The following is a 22,481-nucleotide window of genomic DNA, read 5'->3' on the forward strand; positions in this document are numbered from 1 at the left end:
TTATAAAATATGTTTTATTCACCCAATTTCTTGAATTGTATTATCCTTAACTATACATTTTTTATCTATTCTTTAAACGTAATAATTAAAATAAAGGGGCTTGGCTAGCACAATTAATTAATGCCCTTTGGCATTCCATAGCCAATAGACTCCGAAAAACTCTCCCCGCATTTTAAATGGCATTTTCTAGGAATGAAATGGTAAAAGTCTATCCACTTTTCGTAGCGTGTACGAAACTAAACTTTACATTTGAAGCTTCTTTTGTTTGTTTTCATATGCACCTGGGTGTGCCAGTCAGCGAGTGTTTGCGAGTGTCGCTCTATCTGGAACAGCTAAAATTGTTAGTTGCGTGCTAAATTTGTTGCTTTCTGCCAGCGGTAGAAGCAGCAGCAGCAGCAGCAGTAACAACAACAATTCGCACGCAGCAACCGCCCACACGGCCGGGGTAACAACAACAACAACAACAGCAACAACAACAACAGAAGCAACAACAACATAAACAGCAGCACCAACAACAAATGCAAAATTGTGTCAAGCAATTTGCGTAAATTATCGCCATGTTGTTGGGCGCTGCTCGCTGGCTTTTGCCTATTCGCTCTGCCCATTCATGAGGACAATTGCAGTTTAATGACCGTTCAAATTAACTTTGCCTCACTTCGATTTGCCATGACACATATTTATTTGATTTGATTTTGCCCCGATTGCAGTTTGGAAGCGAATCTTAAATTAACATCTAATATGGTTTTCAAGTAAGAAATATATCTAGTTTTGATATTCACCTCAAAGAAACATAAATAAAAGTGAAAAAAACCCTTTGATAATAAAGAAACATTATAATAATTTCGCCAAGTTTAATAAAAGGAAATAATATATTTCTACAAATAATCAAAATTAAAACAGTAGAGTCACATTTTTATCGACTTCTGGGTAAATTAGTTAAAGATGCAGAATTCAAGAAATGTGCTTTAATGATTTGGTTTAAAGTTTTTGTGTGTGCAAAATTCTTTGTAAGAAATGAAAATCGGTGTCCTAGTCCTGGTTGGGAGGACAGTTGCGGACATTTTCTGGGATATCACAGACGAATTTCTCCCTATCAAACCATTTGCCCAGCTCACAAAAGCCCAAAACAGGGCAACTTTCCAGGCAGGTGTAAAAGAAGCGGCAATGTTTAGCATGGGCAATAATTTGGCCATTGAAGCTACATTTCACTTCATTAGAACAGGATCCTCCTGGAGATCCTCCTGGAGTTGGCGGAGTCTCTGTAGTTAAAGTCGGAGTAGTTGGTGGTGTGTTGGTCGCTGCACAAAAGCCATCCCTTCTCGGACATTGACCCTCCACACAGGTTTGTAATTTGATGTCGAAGATCAGGCCGGAGGAACATTTCTTTTTCTCTACATTACCATCGCCACATTGGTAGTAACCGGAGCAATCCTCGCAGTCCGGTACCCTTTCACCCACTGGATGACCCGAGCAAACACATATGCCATCCGCATCACAGGGAAAATACTGACCAAACGTAGTAGCATTTTCGAGGATCAGGAATCCTCCAAGAAGTATAAAAACTGCAATGTACGAGTCCATCCTTAGAAGCAGGATATATTAACAAAATCCAACTAATGCTCACCCAACTTCATGCTCTCGGCAACTTGTCACGGTGACAACTAAATCTTTGCGGAAAATGTAAGCCATTTTATAGGCATTTAATAGTTACTTAGGTATTTAATAGACAAACTGTTGCATTGTTGCAATCTATTGGCTTTGCAATTGACCCAACTCCCAGGGGGTTTTGCCATATCATATCCACATCTATTTCCACTTCAGATAGTGAGAAGTCGATGTTTATTTTATAACCAATCAGCGTCAAAGATATTATGCCGAATAGAACTCAACCAAGTCGATGTAATATCGTCATATGTACAGCACGTGTTCGCACATTTACGTTTTTGGGGCAGGCCAAACAGTCAGAATATGAATAAAAAATCAAGCGAGAAATCAAAGGCAGCCAGCAGAGCGGCCATATATGCAAATTTTGAACTGACCTACTCCCATAAGAAAATCAAATAAAGTCAAGCGAAACGATACGAAACGATACGAAACGAAACGAAGCGACACTAAGCCGAAACGAGACAGATAGAGAACGGCAATAATATCAAAATTCCAAAGAGCTGGCAAATATTTATGCAAATACCCGGACGGAGGGCGTCGATCTCGAGTCAATCAATCAGATTTTGTGAATTCGCAAACGGCGGGAGGGTGACAGATTCCAAGGCAAATTGCGGACAATTAGCGGTGACTTGGAGAAAGGCTTTCCCTCGAAGTGTAAATGGAACCCATTTCTTGCTCGGGGGGGATGGGGGGAGGGGCAATATGTTTCCCTGCCTCCATTCACATGCTCATCTAAGCTGCTGACCCGCCTTCAAATACTCCAGACCCCGATCCCCTGATCACCCGATTCCCCGATTCCCCGATTCCCAGTTCCCCCACACATATATCTACGTATACATAATTCACTTAAGCGCGCTCAACGAAGCGAGATGAATGACCTCAATTTGAATAGTTGTCCATATAGCCACGATTTGCCTCGGACTTTCGGGTGCCATTTAAATCAACAAAAGCCAACCGCCGCCTACTTTTTACGTTTTTGACAATCTCTCGCTCTTACTTCTTTTACTTTCTGTTCTGTTCTGTTTTCATGTTGATTGCATTCTTGTCAAATTATTCAAATGCTCCACAATTTTCGGGGCAAGTTTTCTCCCATAAAGCTGGAATCGGGGTTATAATTATACCGCTGAAAGGAGTGGCTGCCCCGACGCCTTCTTCCATCTCCGCAGCCATCGTTATAACCATCGTCATCACCATCATCATCATCATTATTAACATCATCGCTGTCGCAGTCGTTGCCGCTGGCATCGTTTTTCTTTTTTATCTATTTGACACAATTCTCTGGGCAAAGTTGAGTTCTCTCCACCCATCCACTTGGATTTTTGTTTAGTGACACAGTTTATATGGCGTTCTCTTTTTTGTCCCCTTTTTTTTTTTGTTTTGTTTTGACTACCTAATTAGATAAAAACGTAGAATCCTAGGTGGTGAATCGGACACACGCTGATAGAGTGGTTAGATCGAAGTCAGAGAAGACCCCTCTAATGGATAGAAATTTAGATAAATTGCCAGCGACAAGGCTTCATCAGAAATCTGTAATAACTGGCGCGCTTCACGTCCGGCCACAAGCATTTCAATTAGCCAGCAGCTTAACGCAGATTATCGTTAGCAGACTGCCAACAACCAAAAATAAAAACCACTGACAAAAATACATTAGCCAGTTTTAATATGGAATCTGAATTAGAATAGTTAAATTTGTAATTTTTAATATGTAAACATGACCCGCACTAAAAAAAGAGTTTTTCTGTATCGAGTTTAACAGCAGGCAGAAACAAAATAAAAGCGAGGGAATGACAGTCATTAAGCCTGAGTAAAAATACATTTTTTTTTGCTGTGTAGATTCAGTGGAATTACCACATCGTTAAACGTATTTTGAACCTGCCCGAAAAAGCATTTTCTTAAACCGCATTTATGTGCTGTGGCTGCGGCAGAATCGAAAATGAAATTCAGCCTCGAATTAGGCATGCAACATTAAAAATTAAAGCGGGTAGAATCAAAAGCGTTTAACTGCCGGAAGCAACTCTAACTGTAAACCTCAAAGTGGGCAAACAAGTCGAGAGCAACGCGGCGTATGAGTAATGCCGCCGAATTATCGCCGCGAGACGTGCGATTTCGAGTGGTCTTATCAAATATTTGCACTAAAATGTGCTACTAAATTAAAAAAAGAGAAGCAAAACAACACACAAAAGCAGCTAGCCAAAAAAAAAAAAACAAAAAAAGCTAGACAAACACAAACAAAAAATAATATAGAAGAGGCAAAATAGGTTTTGATGCTCCAATTTGATAAGCGTCGAGCGCATTAGCAATTAGCGAATTAAATGCCAGCCCAGCGAACGCGCGTTTATGCTATAAATGTTTCAATGAACTAAAAAGCCTTCGGATCCCATCTATCTGACTGAGGGAGCCTCAGTATAAAAAACAAACAATTAAATTAGCCAAGAGGTAAACGTCAGGCCGAAGACAGAAATGCGAATCGACAGGGCAAAACTAGAACGCCGCCACATTTGTGAAATGCCAAAGACACACGCAGATACATTTGCACAGGCGATGGGGCTCAGATACATATGCAGATACAGATACAGCTACAGATACACCCAGAAGATGAGATCAACGCTCCCAGCAGATCTGTCGATTGGCGATCGCCGGGTGATCGATCGTTAGGGCAGCTGCTGCCAACCAGGCAGCCAATCCAATCCAACCCGTGATTGATTGAATTAATAATACGAATTAGCAGCGCCAAGTAGGTAAGATCAATGATCGCGAGCCAAGTGGAACGGCATGCGTTTCGTGGGCGCTTTCATCGGCAGAAGCTGCCGAAGTGTCTGCAGCAATCACAACAGCCCAGATATCGATCACAACAGTGGATAATAGCATTCACCTATGCGGATCGATCACCAGAGTCAGAAGCTGTCAAAATCTATGATCACTATATAAGTTAAAAGCCCTTAAAACCCACAAAAAGTATTTCGAAGAAGATCTTATGGATAAACAACTAATCATTTTGCCAATTTTGTTACTCTTAAAACAACAACAAAATTTTAACAGCTAAACATCATTTTGTAATTGGTGAAATTGTTGTAAATTATAGCTTATTAATAATTTTCAGCAATGTGTTTTTTTTTTTCAATTACCGCTGCAATTGAATTGTATTAATGTACTTTAATTTCGTTTATATTGAACAACAAAAATTGTTATATATACGTTTACATTTTGTTTGATAATAAGAAAAATGTTTTATTTATTCTTTGTAAATAAAATTAGTTCCAATGACATAATATTTTAATCAATAATTCATTAATTTGTTTTTTGTAAGCACAAATTAAAGTTGTCAAGTATCGATTATTTCACTTCTGAAACTTTATCGTAAGTAGTCACAAGCTAATGAAAAATATTTAAAATTGTTTAATGAAATCCAAGGTTTAGTTCGATGCTTTCTGATTTTTTTTTAGCTTGAATATGTAATCACATAATTGATCAGTGACTTTAGTTTGCCCCTCGATTTGTTGATCCCATGTAAGACCCGTCGCATTCTGTGCCAATCTGGGCTTAATCAGATCCCGCCGAGCTGCATCAGCAGCATCGATATCAGCAGCTTCCTGTCCGACGGCCCCTACTGTCTCAGCATAATAAGATCAACATCAGATCCGTCACCATATTGTCAATGAAAGTCAACAAGAGTCGTTGTCTTCATTATGAGGAGCACTCTCGCACAAATACTCCACACACACACACTCACAGCCAGACGACGATCATTGACCGCGACGGAGAGTTGCAGGCGCGTGAGTGTTTTCCCCGATTCCCTCCAGGTTCCCTCATGTCCCCCATGTCCCCCAGATCCCCCAGATCCCCCAGAGACACCCCGATCCTCTCCTGCCGCTGCAGGAGTTTCAGGGCACTGGCCAGTGGCTACCGATCGGAGATCGAGGGGAGCAGGGAACTTGGGAACTTGGGAACTTGGGAGCTTGGGAGCTCGGGAAGGGGACCAGTGCGTTGAACTATAAACGTCGTTCTTCGTTGTTCTTGCTGGGGCATTTCATTCTTGACTTTTTGCCGTGCGTTGTTTGGCAACGTCATCGTCATCAGCAAGCGATTACGATCGTCATCATTATGAGAGTCTGGCCTGGAGTTTGCCTGCTTGTTTTGCAATATCATAATCAGCAGCCCTTCACCGCCCTCCTCATTTCTTTCCTTTTCACTCTGCTCATTTAGCAATTCGGATTCGGTGCAACGAACGCGAATTTCGGTTTTTTTTGGCTACATTTCGGTGAGTTGTTCTGACTCCGTATCTGTATTTTTCCCTCGAGTTCCTCTCTTCTGCACAGGAAACAATTTTTCTGTATTTTTTTAATGAAACTAAAGGTTTATAACTCCCATTTATTATTTTGTTTCTTATGATTTTGTGTAAATATTTCATTAAATAATGCATAAATGTCAAGATTTGATTTGAATTTAATTTTAATATTTTTAATATATATTTATTTAGAATTAATTCTTGATTATTACTTCATATTATTTTAAAAATTGCATTTTTTTCTAATTTAGTATTTAATTTTTAGTTTGCTGCCTATAAATTTGATCTACAGTTTTGAACGCCAAATAGTTGAAAAGAAAAAAATCATTGGACTTGATAAAGTTACCTTATTAATCAAATTGCTTTTATTTTCGAATTAGGGTATGCTATTATGATAGTATTGCTGTATGGATATGTTTTTTTGTCAGTGTTGATTGATCAGCTGGTTGGTTGGTTAATGTTGCTGCTGTGTTCTTCGGTGTTTTTGTTGCTGTTGCTGTTGCTGTTGTTGCTGCCTTGAGGTCGATCCCTTTGTGGGCTCTGTTCTGCTTGCGGATTGCTATCAAAATGCAGCGCTGTCGGTGCTTCACCCTTTGCAGTCGCCTTGCCGCCGTCTGTCCGCTTAGCCCCTACACCTCCGCCACCCCCTCCCCCGCTGTCCGTCCGTAAAGTGTCAATGCACTTGTTCTTGTTTCAACCAGCAGCGCATTTATGTGCGCGTGTGTGCCTTTGTGTTTCTCTGTTTGTGCGACTGTGTGATTGTGTTTGCCGGCGTAGTGCGTGTGTGCTTGACTGCGTCGTCTTCACGTGCGTCGCCTCCTGCTGTTTGGGCTGACCCCCCGTCCCCCCTCCATCCCCTCAGCATAAGCCCCTGGCCAACTGAACCCCTCTTCGCCCCCGTCTCTGGGCACCCAGGTTGCTCAATCCTTTTTGCTTTCCGTTTTTCAAGCACTGTTCCTCCAGCAACCACTGCACTCAGAAAAATTAGGTTTCCTTAATTATGGAAATTATCTAGGAAGTTCATGTTTGTAAATGCTATAATCTAGAAATTTGGCTAATAATGAATAACTTGGAAGCAAAGTTCGTTTTTGTCATATTTTAAAACTTATCCAAGTAAATTTTAAAATTTTACGTTTTTGACATTTTGGATCACTTTAATTCCCGTAAAAAAAAATGTCATATAACCCTATAATATGACTCACAGTGCTTGGCTAATTTCTATTTCAAACATTTTTTCTAAGACAACAATTTGCATATTAATTTATAGAGACTTGAATTACGAACTTTTAAGGATATGACAATATTTAATTCGTGATTCAGATCCAAAATCAGGATAAGTTTACATTGAAAACAACGAATTTCTTTTGGCAACGAGATAGTTAGAATTGGCAAGAAAACGAGTTTTTTTTTTATATGCTGGTATGAAAACTCATCTAAATTTTTGTGCTGTGTGTACTATCCCTTGCCTTGCAACGTCGCCTGGTCGACGTCTGCCTCGAGTGCCTGCCCAGCCGCCTGGCAGCCCCTCCTCCTCCTGCGGGCCTGCTCCGTCCCTGGTTCCTGGCTATTGCCCCCTCCTGCATCCCCTGATCCGCCCCTGCAGCTGGGTCGTTGCTTCGTTTGTTCGCTGGCTGCCTTTGCACTTTGGTGCATCCTTGTCTGGCGTTTGAACTTTTTGTGCTGCGTTGTTTGGTGTGCAATCTTTGTTCGGCAGACGTCTGGCCTTCACTGGTGTGAGTGAGTATCTGTGTGAGTGAGTGAGTGCGTGTGTGTGTGCGTGTGTGTGTGTGTGTGTTTTTGTGTGTGTGCATTGGCATTTGACTCCATTTAAAGTTTGTTTCGCTTTATTTTGCAAATAAAATTAACTCCAGCGATTGCCACAGCGTGGAAGTGCAAGTGAAAATTACTGAAGATGGAGTTGCCAAGTGCTATCGCTCTCTCTTTCTTGTGTCTCTCAGCTCTTTCCCACCTCCCTGCTGATTGCTTTTTGTGGCATCTACCGAGAGGCGAGATGCCCCCAATCCCCAATCCCCAGTCCCCATCGCACATCAACCATCAACCCATCCAATGTCTGGCGTTTGCTAATGAGCTGAGCTAGCTACGCATAAATATGAAATGGGCACACATTAGCTCAAGGGTTAGGAGTTTTCCAGGGGGTTCAGACGGAGGTGGAGGTACTGAGGAGGATCTGAGAGTGCAGTGGATTGCAGACCGTACCGGTAAGTGCTTTAAATGGACTTCAGCACAGAGATTTACTATGCAAAGTGCGGCGGAACTGAAGACTTTACATACATAAATTATGGGTTTACTTTGAAAGGTGTAAATGGATGTCCAAAGGTAAGAGAATCATATCATTTAACCTTAGTATACAGGAATATTATAGTTTCTTGTAGACATTTGTATGTCTACATTGTACAAATGTCAAAAATTAAATAGTAAAAGTTTGTTGTTCGTAAAAAACCATTAAAACTCTAGATCTATATCTTAAAACTAAATTTTAATGATTTATTTTTACTTATATGGTAATTTAAATCGTTAAAAATCGTTACTATAAATTGTTTACAACCTTTTAACCAGCATATATACAATTGAAATATTTAGATTTATAAGTTAGCCACATGAAAAAGCGCTTATTCAATAGAACTTAATTAACACAAATTTGCCAAGTTAATAGCTGTGCCTACTTCAACCCAAATCCCCCTCGAAATCATGTTAGGCGTGTTTATGTTTGGCCGCAGACATTTCCCAGCGACCCCGATCCACGCGTTTAACCCACTTTAAACTTGTCTGTTTTCGGGGCACACAGTCACAGTCATTAGCCAGCCGACAAAAACTCCATCTTTATCTGCAGATCCATCGCATGTCTCATCGGATGGAGACGGATGGAGACGGAGCCGGAGACGGAGCCTCGGAAACAGCCTTTGTTTTTGCCCCGGGCTCCGCTGAGGGCCATCAACAGCATTTAATAGGCTCATCAACACACGGAGTCGTCGCTGCAGCTCCACCCAAGCAAGACCCCCATCGAAAAACTGCCCCCCTCTTTCTGCTAGGCAACCGACAAAAACCACCTGTACAACATTTTAATACATTTTGTAATAAAAACAGACGTCATTAAATGGCGACTCGCAAGTAACTGACGAGATACGCTTCTCCGACTCCATCACCGCCTAACTTCCCCCTCACACTTTGAGCCACCCCCATTCCGCCCCCCACGTCCATTAAACAGTTACTGACGACGCCCCTGTCCATTCCATTCCACTCAGCTCAGTTCAGTTCAGTTCACTTCGGTTTGGTTTAGTTCTCTGGCGTTTGGATCCATTCGGTACTCGGTTCTGTTCTGTTTAGCGCTCTGAATGGAGCAGTCGACCCGTCTCCATTTGTGGCAGGCAACAGTCATGGCTACAAAGCTAAAGACCCAGTCTGTCAATCACATGTTGTCACTACACTAAGGAAAATAACAGTTTCTGGTGCTATAACTCCATAAGATTTCATCAATGTTTAAATCATTGTTTATTTCCGAAATTAATGTTATATTTTTAATAGGCACACTTACTAATGGAAACTTCGAGGTAGTCGTATAATATTCATAATTATTTTGCAATTTAAAGCTTGAAAATGAGCAACATTTAGCAACATTGCAATCAAGTGTTCCTTGCCTAGTTAGTTTAAGACCCTTTAATACCGCTTTAAATGGAAATATATAAATATTTTTGTCCTAAAAAAAACTTGCTGTCAAGTTTAAAGGATTTTCAATATTACACATTATGGTATATGAAAAATGTTGGTGTGCATTAAATAACTAAAAATATATTACTACTACTTAAATATATATACAAATTTGAACCGCACCAATATAAATACATATATGAAAGTTTTATTTCGTTATATCTGTGTTACAAAATATAAGAAAAGATTATTCTACAAACGTTTATTGAATTGTAATGAAAATCTTATTTCACTAATAACATTTAAAAGGTTTTAATTTTTGGAAAACGAACTCTGCGCTTAGTGTAAACCCAACATTAAATGCACTTATTAAACGAATATTTAGCGTGCTTCAGTTTCTTCATCAACATCATTATTATCATTTTGTGGTTATGCTCGCCACCTTGCCTCATTTGTGGTCATATCTAGAGACTTTGAGCACACGTAAATGGTAACTATAGAGAATATAGAGACCAAAGATTCGAGGGCTGCGAGTGAGGGTGTCTGGCAGTTGGGTTCTTAGAATTTAGAGGTCACTTCTTTTCAGCTACCAACTGCAAGTCGGCTGGGTATCAGTTTATGTATCTTTTTGTTACTGTATCTCGACCTGCCAATGCAGCCAAGCGAATCATTCTGTGGCGGCTGCCAGTCCAAATCAAAACTAAAACAGTTTGCGGTATATTCTTGGCACAAAACTGTCAATTATGACGAGGGCTAACCAAACACACAATCCACTGGCCCACAAAATGGTTTTGAAAGTTCTCCATTCGAGTGGCGAAACTATCGGCAATGAACTCTTCCTATCGCAATGAATGGTATTTTTCGCTATTCGGCCATCCAAGCAATCCAACCAATCCATATAAGTTCATTAATGTCAACGGACAATGCGAACCCACCCATTCGTTTGCTAATGACACACAAAGCAGACGAAATAAAATTATAATGAATAAATAACAAGAAGCACACAGGCAGGCGCACAGCGATATGCAGAGATACAAATGTATCTGGTGGCTGGTTGACTCGCCGTAGGAATATGTAGGTCAATTTTGTAATAAACTAGACGGCAAAAGCCAGAACTTTGCGAGAGATTCCCAGATTCCGGGGCCAGAATCCGTAGGAATTAGAGCTGCAAATGATTTCAGCTGATTCCAGGCGGCACCCAGAGTTATGACCCCCCTTTTACTTCGTTTTCCGCTGGTCTTTTGGCCAAGTCAATTACCCTGAGTTGGGTAATTGGCCCCAGCGCCGCTCGCAGCTTAACTGTTAATGGGCGCTTGACTTGGCTTAACGGTAACAGAAGCCACCGCTCTGCGACTTTTTGGTCAATGAGCTTGGGATTCAGATGCCGAGTATCTGGCCATCTCATGGATACGTTTTTTTTTTTTGTAGCTTTAGTGGCTGTGCTAGTTTAGCCCCGCTCGGCAGATGATTTCATGCTTTTGAGATTTAATTGTTATTCATTCGGTCTGTCGTCTGTGTGTGTTCGTGCTTTTTTTCGTTGTTGTTGATTTTTTTTTTTTTTTATGTTTCTCTGCCTTACGTTTTAGTTTCATTTTTGGCTTTGGCCAAACCTTGAACCGCACGCGTTCAGTTTATTGGCCGCTTTTTTACTACAAATACCGTTCGTTCGCTTCGCTTGGCTTCGACTGACTTTTCGATGATGACGCCGGCGAACGTTGATTATGACGATAAAGATCATCATCGTCGGCGTTCTGTTGGTTCTGTTGGTTATTCGGTGGGTAGGTATATATTTGCCCAGGCCCAAGTGTGTATCTATATCCTACCAGCTCCTTTGGCTGCCTTTTGATAAAGGTGAAACGTGGCCAAAAGGTTGGTGCCTACTTAACCCAGTTGTTGTAGCAAATCATTTATTTATTAGTGCTTTCGGTTACCCTTTGCCAAAACCGAACCAAAGTTTCCACCTGTAGGGTAAATCTGGCGTACAACCGTGTTACATTTGATTCATACATAATAACATATTCAATTTCAATTTTCCGTTTATCAATTTAAACATTTTATTCTAAATGAAATACTGTTTGTGTTTTTAAAGAATGAATAATTCCTTAAGGTTTTATATGTGATAGAAATGTTCAGTAAATTCCTTTTTTTTCCCACTCTAGGGTATTTTTAAGTCGAACTACCCCGCCCCATGCATTTGATTCGCTTAGCAAAAAGCTAAAAACGCACAAGGACAACACTTAATGTTAATGAACTCGGCAAACAAGTGCACCAGTATGAGTTCGAGTATCTCCATCTGTATCTGTGTATTCACGTATCTATGTTTCTATGTATCTCGGGGCATTGTTTGTATAGTTGCGAATTTGTCAACTATTTTATGCGAGGCCTCGGCCATGTGTATGTAGATAGCCCGTGGCCGTATTACACACATAATGGAAGCACAAATGTACATAAGCACAGGCCGAGATTCGTCGAGATCCACTGAGAAACCCGAGCTGAAGTCGCAGAAGCAGCTGCCATTTAGCCATAATAGGAATCGGCAACAGAATCGGCTCTATGCACCTGTTCGTTCGCCTGGCTTTTTATGTTTCCGGTTCTGATTAGAAGCGACGGGAATCTTGATCCCGAGGAATGCAAATCAATTGCCCGCGGGCCAAAGGAGTCAAATCAAAGCACAGAGGCTTACACAAAACAAAAAGGAAAAACGCCCAACCAGTTTCGCAATGCAAACCAGTTTTTTTCTTTATTTTTTTGGGGGGGCCCAGTTGTAAAGTTAAACACGAAGGAAAATGGCAATTGGCAGGCAAATAGGAAGTGAAATTGGCCCACCACAAAGACAGGAAGTGCACTGACCCCGCGATGCCGATGATTAGTCAGCCGATTGTCGAGTGATAACTCGATATTGCGTATACGCCGTGTATGCTAAATACACACAGCCTCTGTAACCCCGTATTTTCTCCCCGGAAATCGACCGAAAAAATAAGGCATTTACCATTCAGCTCCTGCCGCGGAGGTTATCCAAAAATAGGCTCCTTCTCCGTACGTGGGCTTCTGTTTTTATTTTTTTTTTCTTTTGAATTTCGGAAACTTCACTTAAGCTGGTTTTCTTTTCTTTTTCTCTTTTTGATTTTTTTGCTTTAATTTCACTGCTCTGCTTTTGTTAAATTTTATTTTATTTTTCGGGCTAAAGAAGAGGAGTTCTTCAGCTCTGGGGTTTTGAAATTCAAATCACACAATGCCCCCCGAAATCAATTTATGCAACGGGTGCGGGCGTTTTGGGTTTCTATATATATTTCGTATTGAACGCACTTTAATGTGAAGTTTTGGGCCGGGAATTGATACACAAAAACGATGTTTGTTTGTTTGCCAGCCAGTGTTGTTGCTGCTGGGGGTGGGGTGTTGCTGTTACTGTTGCTGCTGTTGCTGCTGTTACTGTTGCTGCTGTTGCTGCCTGATGTTGCTGCTGTCACTTGAAATGTTTCGGAGCGTTCGCGTGCCGCGCGCTTTGAGCAACGAGAGACAACTGAAAACGACAGCGAAACGAAGGCAACGAAAAGTGGCCAACGCCGCTGCCGCAGCCGCTGCCTCAGCCAGCGTCGCTGCCTCGGTCGACGTCAATGTAGGCGGTAGCGGCAAAGCTTTTACAGCACGCCAGCAGCAACAACACAGCAGCTGAAGAATACCCCAAGCAAAACAAAGAAACGAAAAGAGCAGGCGGCATGAAAATCCGAACGAGAAGGGGCTATAAATCAGAGAGAGAGGGGTGTATACATCTGAGAGAGACTGCTAGAAAGAGAGCATGGAGAGAGCTTTTCGGCGCAGCAGAACTTTCGAGTGCAGCAGGAAGCATTGCAGTTGCAGCGACGCCGGCAGAGCACCAATTGAAATTGAGTAACAAGATTTGTTGATGTTGCTGCTGCGTCGTTGTGTTGCTGTTGTGTTGCTGATGGTCTGTTGCCGCTGTGTATGTTGCATGCAACTGCTGCCGCTGCTGCTGCTGCTGCAATATCTTGGCTGCTGCAGACAAAAAAAAAAGCTGCCCAACCGGTGTTAGATGCATTTGCATCTTTTTTTACACGTTTTTCTTCAGCAGTTTGGCAACGTGGCCGTTGGCACAAAAAAATGAAAAATGAAAAACGAGGCAAGGAAAAGGCAGTCTCAGCTTTGGCCGAAGTTACATAAGCCTTGATTTAGATGATGGCTTAAATGTGCATGTATGCGTGAGCTTTGCAATAAGGAAGTGACTTTTCGTGTCAGTCGTTGTTGCTGCATTTGCAATTGCTTGGCTTTTTCTTTGATCTGATTGCCCGGGGACAACAGGACGCATCGCTTGACAATTTCCTGCTTTTCAGCCAGTTTTCGATAGTTTTCCCACACAAAACAAAATGACATCCGCTGGATGTTCGAAAATTGAGTCGATTTGCAATGAAAGTTTCGCCTTTGATTCGCTAAACGAGCCTGCGAAAGTGGCTAGTACTTATGCAAAGAAAGCACTGGGAATATTAATTTACATATATTTAAATCAACATTTTTAAAACTTTCACGTCTGAAATTATTTGTAGAAAATGTGTCCAGTTTTTAAAATGGTTTACCAATTTTGATTATCTTTTATCTTAGCGATAATTTCATTGATACATGTATATATATAGGTATTGTTATAGATAAGATAAAAATTAGTTATTATATTGACTTATGTCTGAAATCCCCATATATTCGTAAAGGCGTAATTGTTATTAGTTTTAATTAAATTACAAAAACAGTTTACATATACATTAATAATATAAATTAATATACATATACATTATAAGTAGACATAGTTATACTTTTTCTTAACTTAGTAAACTAATTGAGGCTTTAGCCAGTGCTAAACATGGGTGCAAATGCACTCCATAAATAAGGGTGAACCTTATTCTAGCTGAAAAGCCGTTAGTGGAGTTCTTGCTAATTTACAGCACGCAACACGCAGCGGTTAAGTGTGTATTAAAAATCATATTATGACCAGCTCTTTGTAAACCCAAACTCCGCTCCGCCCATCTCCGGCAAACCCTGATGCCCCTGGAAAGTGCACGCGTCTCAAGTGCCGACTTCCTCCAGCAAACCAATGCAACTACCCGATTTTTACCCCTTGATGACCATGCCCATGCTCATGCCCGTGCCCGTGCCCTTTTTGGCATGTCGGGCACGTCTTAACACGCTGCCAGTTTTGATTTAATTTAGTAGCAACTTAAAGATGAGGTGAAGAGTCGGAGAACTTGAGTACTTGGAACAGGGAGCCACCATCGATCACGCTTCTCGGGCAGCAGCAGCAGCAGCACCATCATCATCATCTTTATCGTTTTCATAAGGCTGTGTGCATTGAGATCAGCAGGGCGAGCAATTTACCATGCAACCTCAACCTCAACCTCCATCCATCCATCCTCGTCTTAAGCTTGATTAAGCAGTTAAGTCGGAATCGAAGGAGGAGGAGCGGTGAAGGTGTTCCCAACAAGCCGTCAAAGTGGCCGCCACCATGATGATCATCATCGTCATCGTCATCGTCATCTGTGGCCACACTCGAGAGCACACATCACTCCGCCTTTTCCTTGGCCCCTTTTCCCCGGCAAAAAGGTCAACGCATTCTGCAAAATCGCAAAGGGAAATGCCACACAACAACAGCAACATGGAAGCGGCGTGTTAATTGAAGACAGGCACCCCTGGCAAAAAGGGGGGCAAAAGGGGGGTAATGCAGCTATGTAGCTGACCAGCCTGTTCGAAACCCAAAACGCTTCACTGATTTCTGCGTTGGCAGCGGCAACTCGCTGTAATGCAATGGTTGCTGCGGCATTTGAAGTTGCTTCCTCATTTCTGTAGCATGCACAAGCTCATAACGGTACACATGAAAAAAACATAAGCCATAAACTCTCAAATATTCACAAACGAAAAATACAAACGAATTGGTAGTTAAAAAATTGGTAGATTTCTCATTTACTGGTTTTATGTCCATTTTCAAGAGTATTTTTTTTAGTAACTGTAAATTAAAAAATAAAAGGAATACTGATAACTAAGCACTTATATAAACATTTAAAAACCTTTCGAAAAGCCTTACTTATCAATTGTTAAAAGGCAATAAGGTATTATTTGCAACAAGGTCATCTGCAAATATTTATAAATAAATTAGCAGTCAGATAAAAATAATCTTTACTGCAATACTGATTATTTCATATTCTATTTAAAATCATTTAATCAAATCCAAGTGCAGTAATTATACATTTTTTAATAAACATGTAAAAGATAACAACAGTTATGTAAAAAGAGTGATTAGAAACTTGGTTATCCACTGTGTAGACTTTAATGCTAGCCTGATTTCCCCCTTCTGGCCATTGCAATTATAATAAAAAAGGTTCTTCTTGGCTTTGCATAGAACCAGCAGCTGCAATCCAAATTGGTCAAGTTTTGGCTTCTTCCGGGTGGCCGTTAGCCATCAACGAAGCGTGATGTTGCAGATGCAACAGCAACATCATCAAGTGTGGCAGCATCCCAAACAGCTGCTCATGTTATTGGCAGCTTAATCAAGGCACTTGGATCCCCGATTCTACTCCCCAATTGGCTGATAATGCTCTGGTACTCGGGTTGTTGAAGTCGATGGCCAGAATCGCGGAAGCACCAAGAAAAATGCGTTCTGGTGTTGCTGTTGCTGTTGCCGATGTTGATGTTGATGTTGTTGCTGCTGCTGGGCGTTGAACCCAAAGGCGGGTGCAATTGCCGCCGCCTCGGGCGATGCGTTGTCAACTATTTGTGGGGATGGTGCGGGGAATTACGGGGAATGGCAGTGCATCATAATCATTTATTTTCGCACTAGACAACAACACAAAGTGCGCTGGCTAATTTTATAAACTTCTTTTCTTCTGCATCGCCAGTGATTTGTTTTTTTGCTTTACATTTTGTTTTTTTCACTTTGCATATTTGCTTTTTTTATGATATTTACTAAGACATTCTTATGCCGGGCACGTTGGTTGTGGGGGAAAAACACACAGAGGGGAGTCCGCAGTGATTGACATTTAGAAGTCAACGTTCGGGTGGCTTTGTTGCTGCTGCTGCTGCTGCTGCTGTGGCTTTGCCGTCATTGTCTTTGTCAACCACCCACCCACTGTTCCTCCCCCTTCGACCACTCCCCTCTCTAAGTGTGCGACATTTCTTGGCAATTTGTCGATGGTTTATGACATTAATTGTGTGTTGGTGGCGGGGGGTCCTATAATAGCCCAATGCGGATAATCGATTGCAACTATAGTTGATAAAGAGTTCTACTACCTTCTTAAGCATATTAGGGGTCACGCCTTTTTCCTTCCACAAAAAAAAGGTATTTATTCACAAACAATGACAATTTTTGTGCCAAATTTGCCAATTTGTTCAACTGAGATCATTTCGGGTAAATAGAACCAAATTACGCATAAACTCTCTGGAAAGTTAATGACTCACAAAAAAGGTACTTGTCCCAAGTTGCAAGTGATGCAGAAATGTGCCAATTGCACAGCAAGCTGTGAGTAAACGTTTGTTGTTGGGGGTCACAAGGTTCAACAAACTCACAAAAATAAGGAATGGGATCAATCAATCTCACGGTTCTTTAACGAATTTTCTAGGATTTGTAGCCAAAAAAAAACTCAATCTTTAAATAGATGTTCTTAGAATTAAACCGAAGTTTAAAAACTTGTATTCATATGTACTTTAAGTTAAAATACTTACTTACTTACTCAGATTTTGACTATTATCTAGCTCATTTGAAGCTATTTTTTTAATTATACGTTTAGTATTGGCTTTTATTTTGCTTTTTTGCCAGCTTGGCGAGGCGACAAGGTGTTAATTGAACTATAAATAGAGGGACAACTGCATCAACAATCGGCGGCAACATCTACCGAGCGGATACAAACGAGTTTCGTTGTAATTGACGGACAGATTGCTCGCGTCGCCAACGATGTTGCCGCGGGGCACGCATGCGTAACGCGGCAGCAACATGCGACACACACAAGAACAATGAGCCGCAACACAGGCGATTGCATAAATTAACATTAGCAATTAGTCAAAGAGAATATGTTGCAACACCCGAGGGCAACGACAACAGCAGCAGCAACAGCAACAGCAGCAACAACAACAACTGACTGTCCAACAGCAACATCGGGAGATTGACTCATTCACCTGCAACAGGTGCGGGCGCAATCCGCTTTTGTTATTATATTAAATTGTTTAACGATCGGTTTTTCATTTCTGGCCGAACTGTTTACTCAACTTTTCAGCTTATGCAGCCAGCCTGGCGAATTGTTTACAAACGAGTCGCGCGGCAATAACAACACTTTAAATACGTAATTAAAAAATTAAATGATGTTTCAGCGGCTACAAATTTTTTTGGAAATATTTTATTTACTTTTCGCTGTATTGTTTGTGTTCTTGTTTTTATTGCATTTTGTGTTTGCTGTTGTGGCCGATTTGTTTCGCGAAAAGTCATAAACACTGCGTGCATTGGACTTTGCGTTCTGTGGGAAAGGAGGTTGACTTCAAGGGGGGACTTCGATGGGGGAAGTTGGGCAATAGCAGCGGAAGCAGCTCAGCAGCTCAGCAGCAACAACGCCAACGAACGACAACTGAAAGTAAAAGGCGCTGGGGGAATTTCAAAGGAAGCGGAAGGCTGGCGCTTGGGGAGTTCAATTCGAAAACGGAATCGAAGTCCGAAAGGTTTGGTGAACTTCGTGAGGAAATCGATAAAAAAGTTGAATGAAATCCAGACAGATAATCGTGAACTGTAATCTTTGAAGTGATAATTCCAGACAAAGCAAACAAATATTAACAGTTCATTTGCGTCTTTAGATTCCGGGAATTCCCAAAATATAATTAGAGACTTTAAAATTATTTAATGAAAGGTAGTCACTGGTTTATTTAAACTCCTACAAAAACTAAGTAATTTTAACTCTATAGTAATAATAGTTCAAAATATTTGTTTTGAGGCTTAAATATGTATATTCGATTTAAAAATCGATGAAAAAAGTTTAAAATTAGTTGTTAATTTATATTAAAAAAAAAACATGTGCTATTACTTATTACTAAAAATTGATTTTATTTTGTTTGGAAAGTGTAATGTAGAGCTTAAATGAGTTTATATTTACATTGGCAAGTTTAATTAAAAATTATAAATGCGAAAACAAAGGAATATAAATGAGCAATATTTTTCAAAATAAAAGATTGTTTTTGAGCACGGTGCTGAGCAATAAATCGCTGAAAATAATTTTTTTTTCTAGCCGTGCAGCGTTTATGGAATTTTGACAGCCGGCAATCAAAGACCGTGCAATATTCCAGCATGTTTTCTTTGCATTCTCGGCCGTTTTGGCTATTGCCAAATAATAATAAAATTTCTCGAGCAAAACAATGGCAAAATAAAGCTGTGGCTGTGGCTAAACTTTAATGTAACCGACGGCCAAACAAAAGACAATTGTCAGAAGCGCAGAAACAGAGCGAGCAGCCACAATGGGCCGCCAGTCAAAGAACCAAACAACCAGCAACAATGAGCATTCGCACTCCGGTACAACTGGCAACGGGGTCTGGCTTTTGGATTTGGATTGGCCCGAGTTGGCAACTGACCCAGTTTACGCCACAATTATAAGCCTGTCTTGCTCTCCGGCTTTTGTTGTTGCCATTGTTGCCGTTGTTGCTGTGGTTGCCGTTGTCACTGCGCAGGCGCAGCGGCAACATGAAGTTTTTGGCAGCAACAGTTTCGTTTTGCACTCGATTTTGGGCGTCTAGAAGAGTCGTGGCAACGAATCTCGAATCTTTGTAGCTGACATTTGATAGTTGGCTTTCAAATTGACTACAATTGAGACGAGAGCAGTTTGATTCTGTGTTACTGTGTCGCTTAGGCGGTTGATATTGCTGTTGCTGTTGCTGCTGCTGTTGCTGCTGCTGATGTTGCCGCTGGCAGAGACAGCTCTGTGCCCATTCCCAAGCAGACAGAAAACAGAAAACAGTCGACAGCAGACAACCAGAACTTTGTCCAAAAAGTTCTGTGGCCCGCTTGCCGCTTTAATTGCATTTTGATTTGCGGCCAATTTGATTGACGGCGGCATTAGAAAAAACATAGAGGAGAAAAACGGAGAAAGAGAGTATGCCGGAAACTTTTCAATTAGCCAACTCAGACGAATTTTCTCACATAAATTTGATTACTGCCGGCAGCTCTAGATCCGAGTTAGGTATTATAAAGGTTCAAGAAATTGTGTACTCGTAGAATTAGAGTAAAATAACTATTAAACCTTTAAAATAAGCTTGGTAATTTTTTACGAAATGTATATAAAGACCCTATTTATGTTGCATATTATATTATAATATCAAAATAATCTCTTTTGTAAGTCAAATTAACTCTTAGAACATGTAATGAAAAATAATCTGATATAGACTTTCTTAGATCTCTTAAAACAGTTGAATGCTTTTATTGGGCTTATTTTGTAGATTAAAAATATATATAGGTGATAATAATTTTATATTAAATATTAAAATGTAATTAAATAAATATTTGACATCAGCGTTTTGTATCATGTAACGATAAATACCTCAAGTGACTTCGCTTAATTAAAAAGTAGTAAACAAAATTAAAATATCCTTTTAATTAATTAACATTTTAAAAAGAAGCTTCCTTTAAATTGTTTTTTTATTGAGCAAGTAAGAAGGTTAAGAATTTCAGGCAGTAATTATGTTAAAGTTATTCGCTGAACATTTCTTTGTGCCCCACTTCTCCTCTTTATTTTAGCCTAAATGCAAATAAATATCACTAAAAGTTTATCAAATTGTTTGAGAAATAATTGGCTTAAGCAAAGGGAGGCAGATGTTGCTGCCGGCATGACATGGTTGCTGCTGTTGCTGTTGCTGGCAGCGATGTTGATATTGCCACAAAATGCCGCATGCCGGCATGAAAACTTTGGGCCTGTGTGTGTGTGTTTGTGTTATGTGCTTTATGTTTGACCCAAATTCCTGTAGAGCCATGCAAAGTGTTGCTGCTGACGTCGACGGTGTTGCTGTTGCTGCTGTTGCTGCAACATCCGAAATGCAATTTCTGCTTGGCAAGCATCGCGCTATTTTCCTTTTTTTCATTGTACTTTGTGCGACTGCCAACAAAAGCTTTGCAAATTAAATAAAAGTCGTGCCACGCCCACTCATATACACACAGACACTATAATTGCATTTGTTTTTTTTTTTTTGTTCAGGGAGAGAGATGCAGGGTAATAATGGTTTGACCCATTTAAATCCTTAAACTCCAACATTTGCACGGGGAAACGTTGAAATTAATGTTAGTTTTAGGCTTTCAACAATTTTAGCCAACTAAATCTCTCTAAGCCAACTTAATTGGAAAATATCTCACGGCAGTTGCAACTGCAACAGCAATCGGCAATCAGCAATTGCCAGCTGCAGCATTGCCATAACCCATAAGCCGTAATAACCCCATCCGATTCGACAAAGTCTAATTAAGGCGAGCAAGCAAATTCAAAAGGCGCCTCGAAAGTTGCTACCGCCCACCGACAGCAGCAATAGCAACAGCAATATCGCAGCCACAGCAGCAACATCCCATTCAGGCCCAAACAAAACTTGCCTCTCAAGCAATTTAAGTAAATTATTGAACTTTCCATATGCATTGGGGCAAAGGAAAAGTCGCAAAGTAAAAGCCAGCAGGGACGAAGAATCAGTAAACTGCTGTGGGGTAAATATGGAAAATGGAAAACTTGTTTGCTCTGAAACGAAGCTGCTATGCTCTGCGAGCGCACACAGTTAATCTAGGCAAATAAAATTTGGCTGAGTAATATAGGACGGTCAGTAACGATAAGTTATAAATGATGATGCTGTTACTTTTAAAACCTCTTAAGCCTAAAATGTTTTACTTCTTCTTAAATCACTGCTGCGCAGGGGAGCTTAAACCAATTTTAGATCTGGCAAAAAAAAATAGAAAAACTAACAGTAAAAGTTATTAATTGAATGATTTTGAATGGTTAATTTATAATTTTATTGCATGTGTAAGCAATATATACCTGCTTGCATATTTAAAAAAAGCGAATAATTTTCTTATAAATTTATTATTACAATTTTTATTTAAAAATAATGACTGTTTAGCAATCCGTTCATTTAAAGGCATTTAAAGTCGGCTAGAAAGAAAATCTTTGCAGTACAAGCCTATTAAACGTGTGGTAAAAGGCAGCTCCACGACTTGGTCGTGTGGGTCGTGGGGGATTTCCTTGTGGTTCACTTTGCGTGGGCGTCGAGGAAAATTAAGGAAATGTTTGCTCAACACTGTAGGCCCGACTCTTACCGAGACAAATGCCATAAAAAATTGCAACAAATGTTGCAGCCAATAGACTTGGCTAATAAATGTTGCTCGCGTGCAGCAACGGCGACAGCGACAGCAACAGCAAAAGCAACAGTGACAGCAACAACACACTCGTCCGTTGCCTGATTTTATGAGCCCGCTCTCTTGTTTCCGATCTTTTTGGGCAATTAATTGCGCAACATCAAATAAATTGCATTTGAAAGCCAAGGGATCCCTGGAGCTGTTGCTGTTGCAGCTTTAGCTGACTTTGCTGCTGTTGCCGGCGTTGCTGCCGCTGACAACAGTCATAAAAACTAATTTCGCTCTCGGTTCGTGGGTGGATTTGGGCTTTGCAGGAAGTATTTCCCAAGCCGACTGGGGGAAAATTTGTGGCTAGCCCAACTTCAACTGCATTTAAGCTGTGGTTTCCGCCCGCTTCACATTGCTGCGGCGAGTCTGGAGTTGTTTATGGGTGCTTAGCTAAAAGGTTGGGCGGATTGTAAACCCGTTTTAGCGTCGGATGAACGGCCTCTGTCCACAAATTGAGTTTTTAAATGGTCG

At 40.6% G+C, this 22,481-nt stretch overlaps 2 protein-coding genes across 2 annotated transcripts in view; both read right to left on the reverse strand.

The window, feature by feature from the left end:
* Positions 1-22,481, reverse strand: part of LOC108142573 (ecdysone-induced protein 78C) — a 36,666-nt gene that overhangs the window by 8,667 nt on the left and 5,518 nt on the right. The window lies entirely within an intron of this gene.
* On the reverse strand, positions 242-4,895 carry LOC108142575. Its single transcript, XM_017266525.2, has 2 exons — positions 1,625-4,895; positions 242-1,562 (listed from the first exon to the last, which is right to left on the reverse strand). Exons 1-2 carry the CDS (start codon positions 1,632-1,634, stop codon positions 1,030-1,032), a joined length of 543 nt encoding a protein of 180 aa, XP_017122014.1. The 5' UTR covers positions 1,635-4,895; the 3' UTR covers positions 242-1,029.

This window comes from Drosophila elegans, unplaced genomic scaffold (assembly GCF_018152505.1).
Source record: "Drosophila elegans isolate 14027-0461.03 unplaced genomic scaffold, ASM1815250v1 contig_208, whole genome shotgun sequence".
Classification (NCBI taxonomy): Eukaryota; Metazoa; Arthropoda; class Insecta; order Diptera; family Drosophilidae; genus Drosophila; species Drosophila elegans.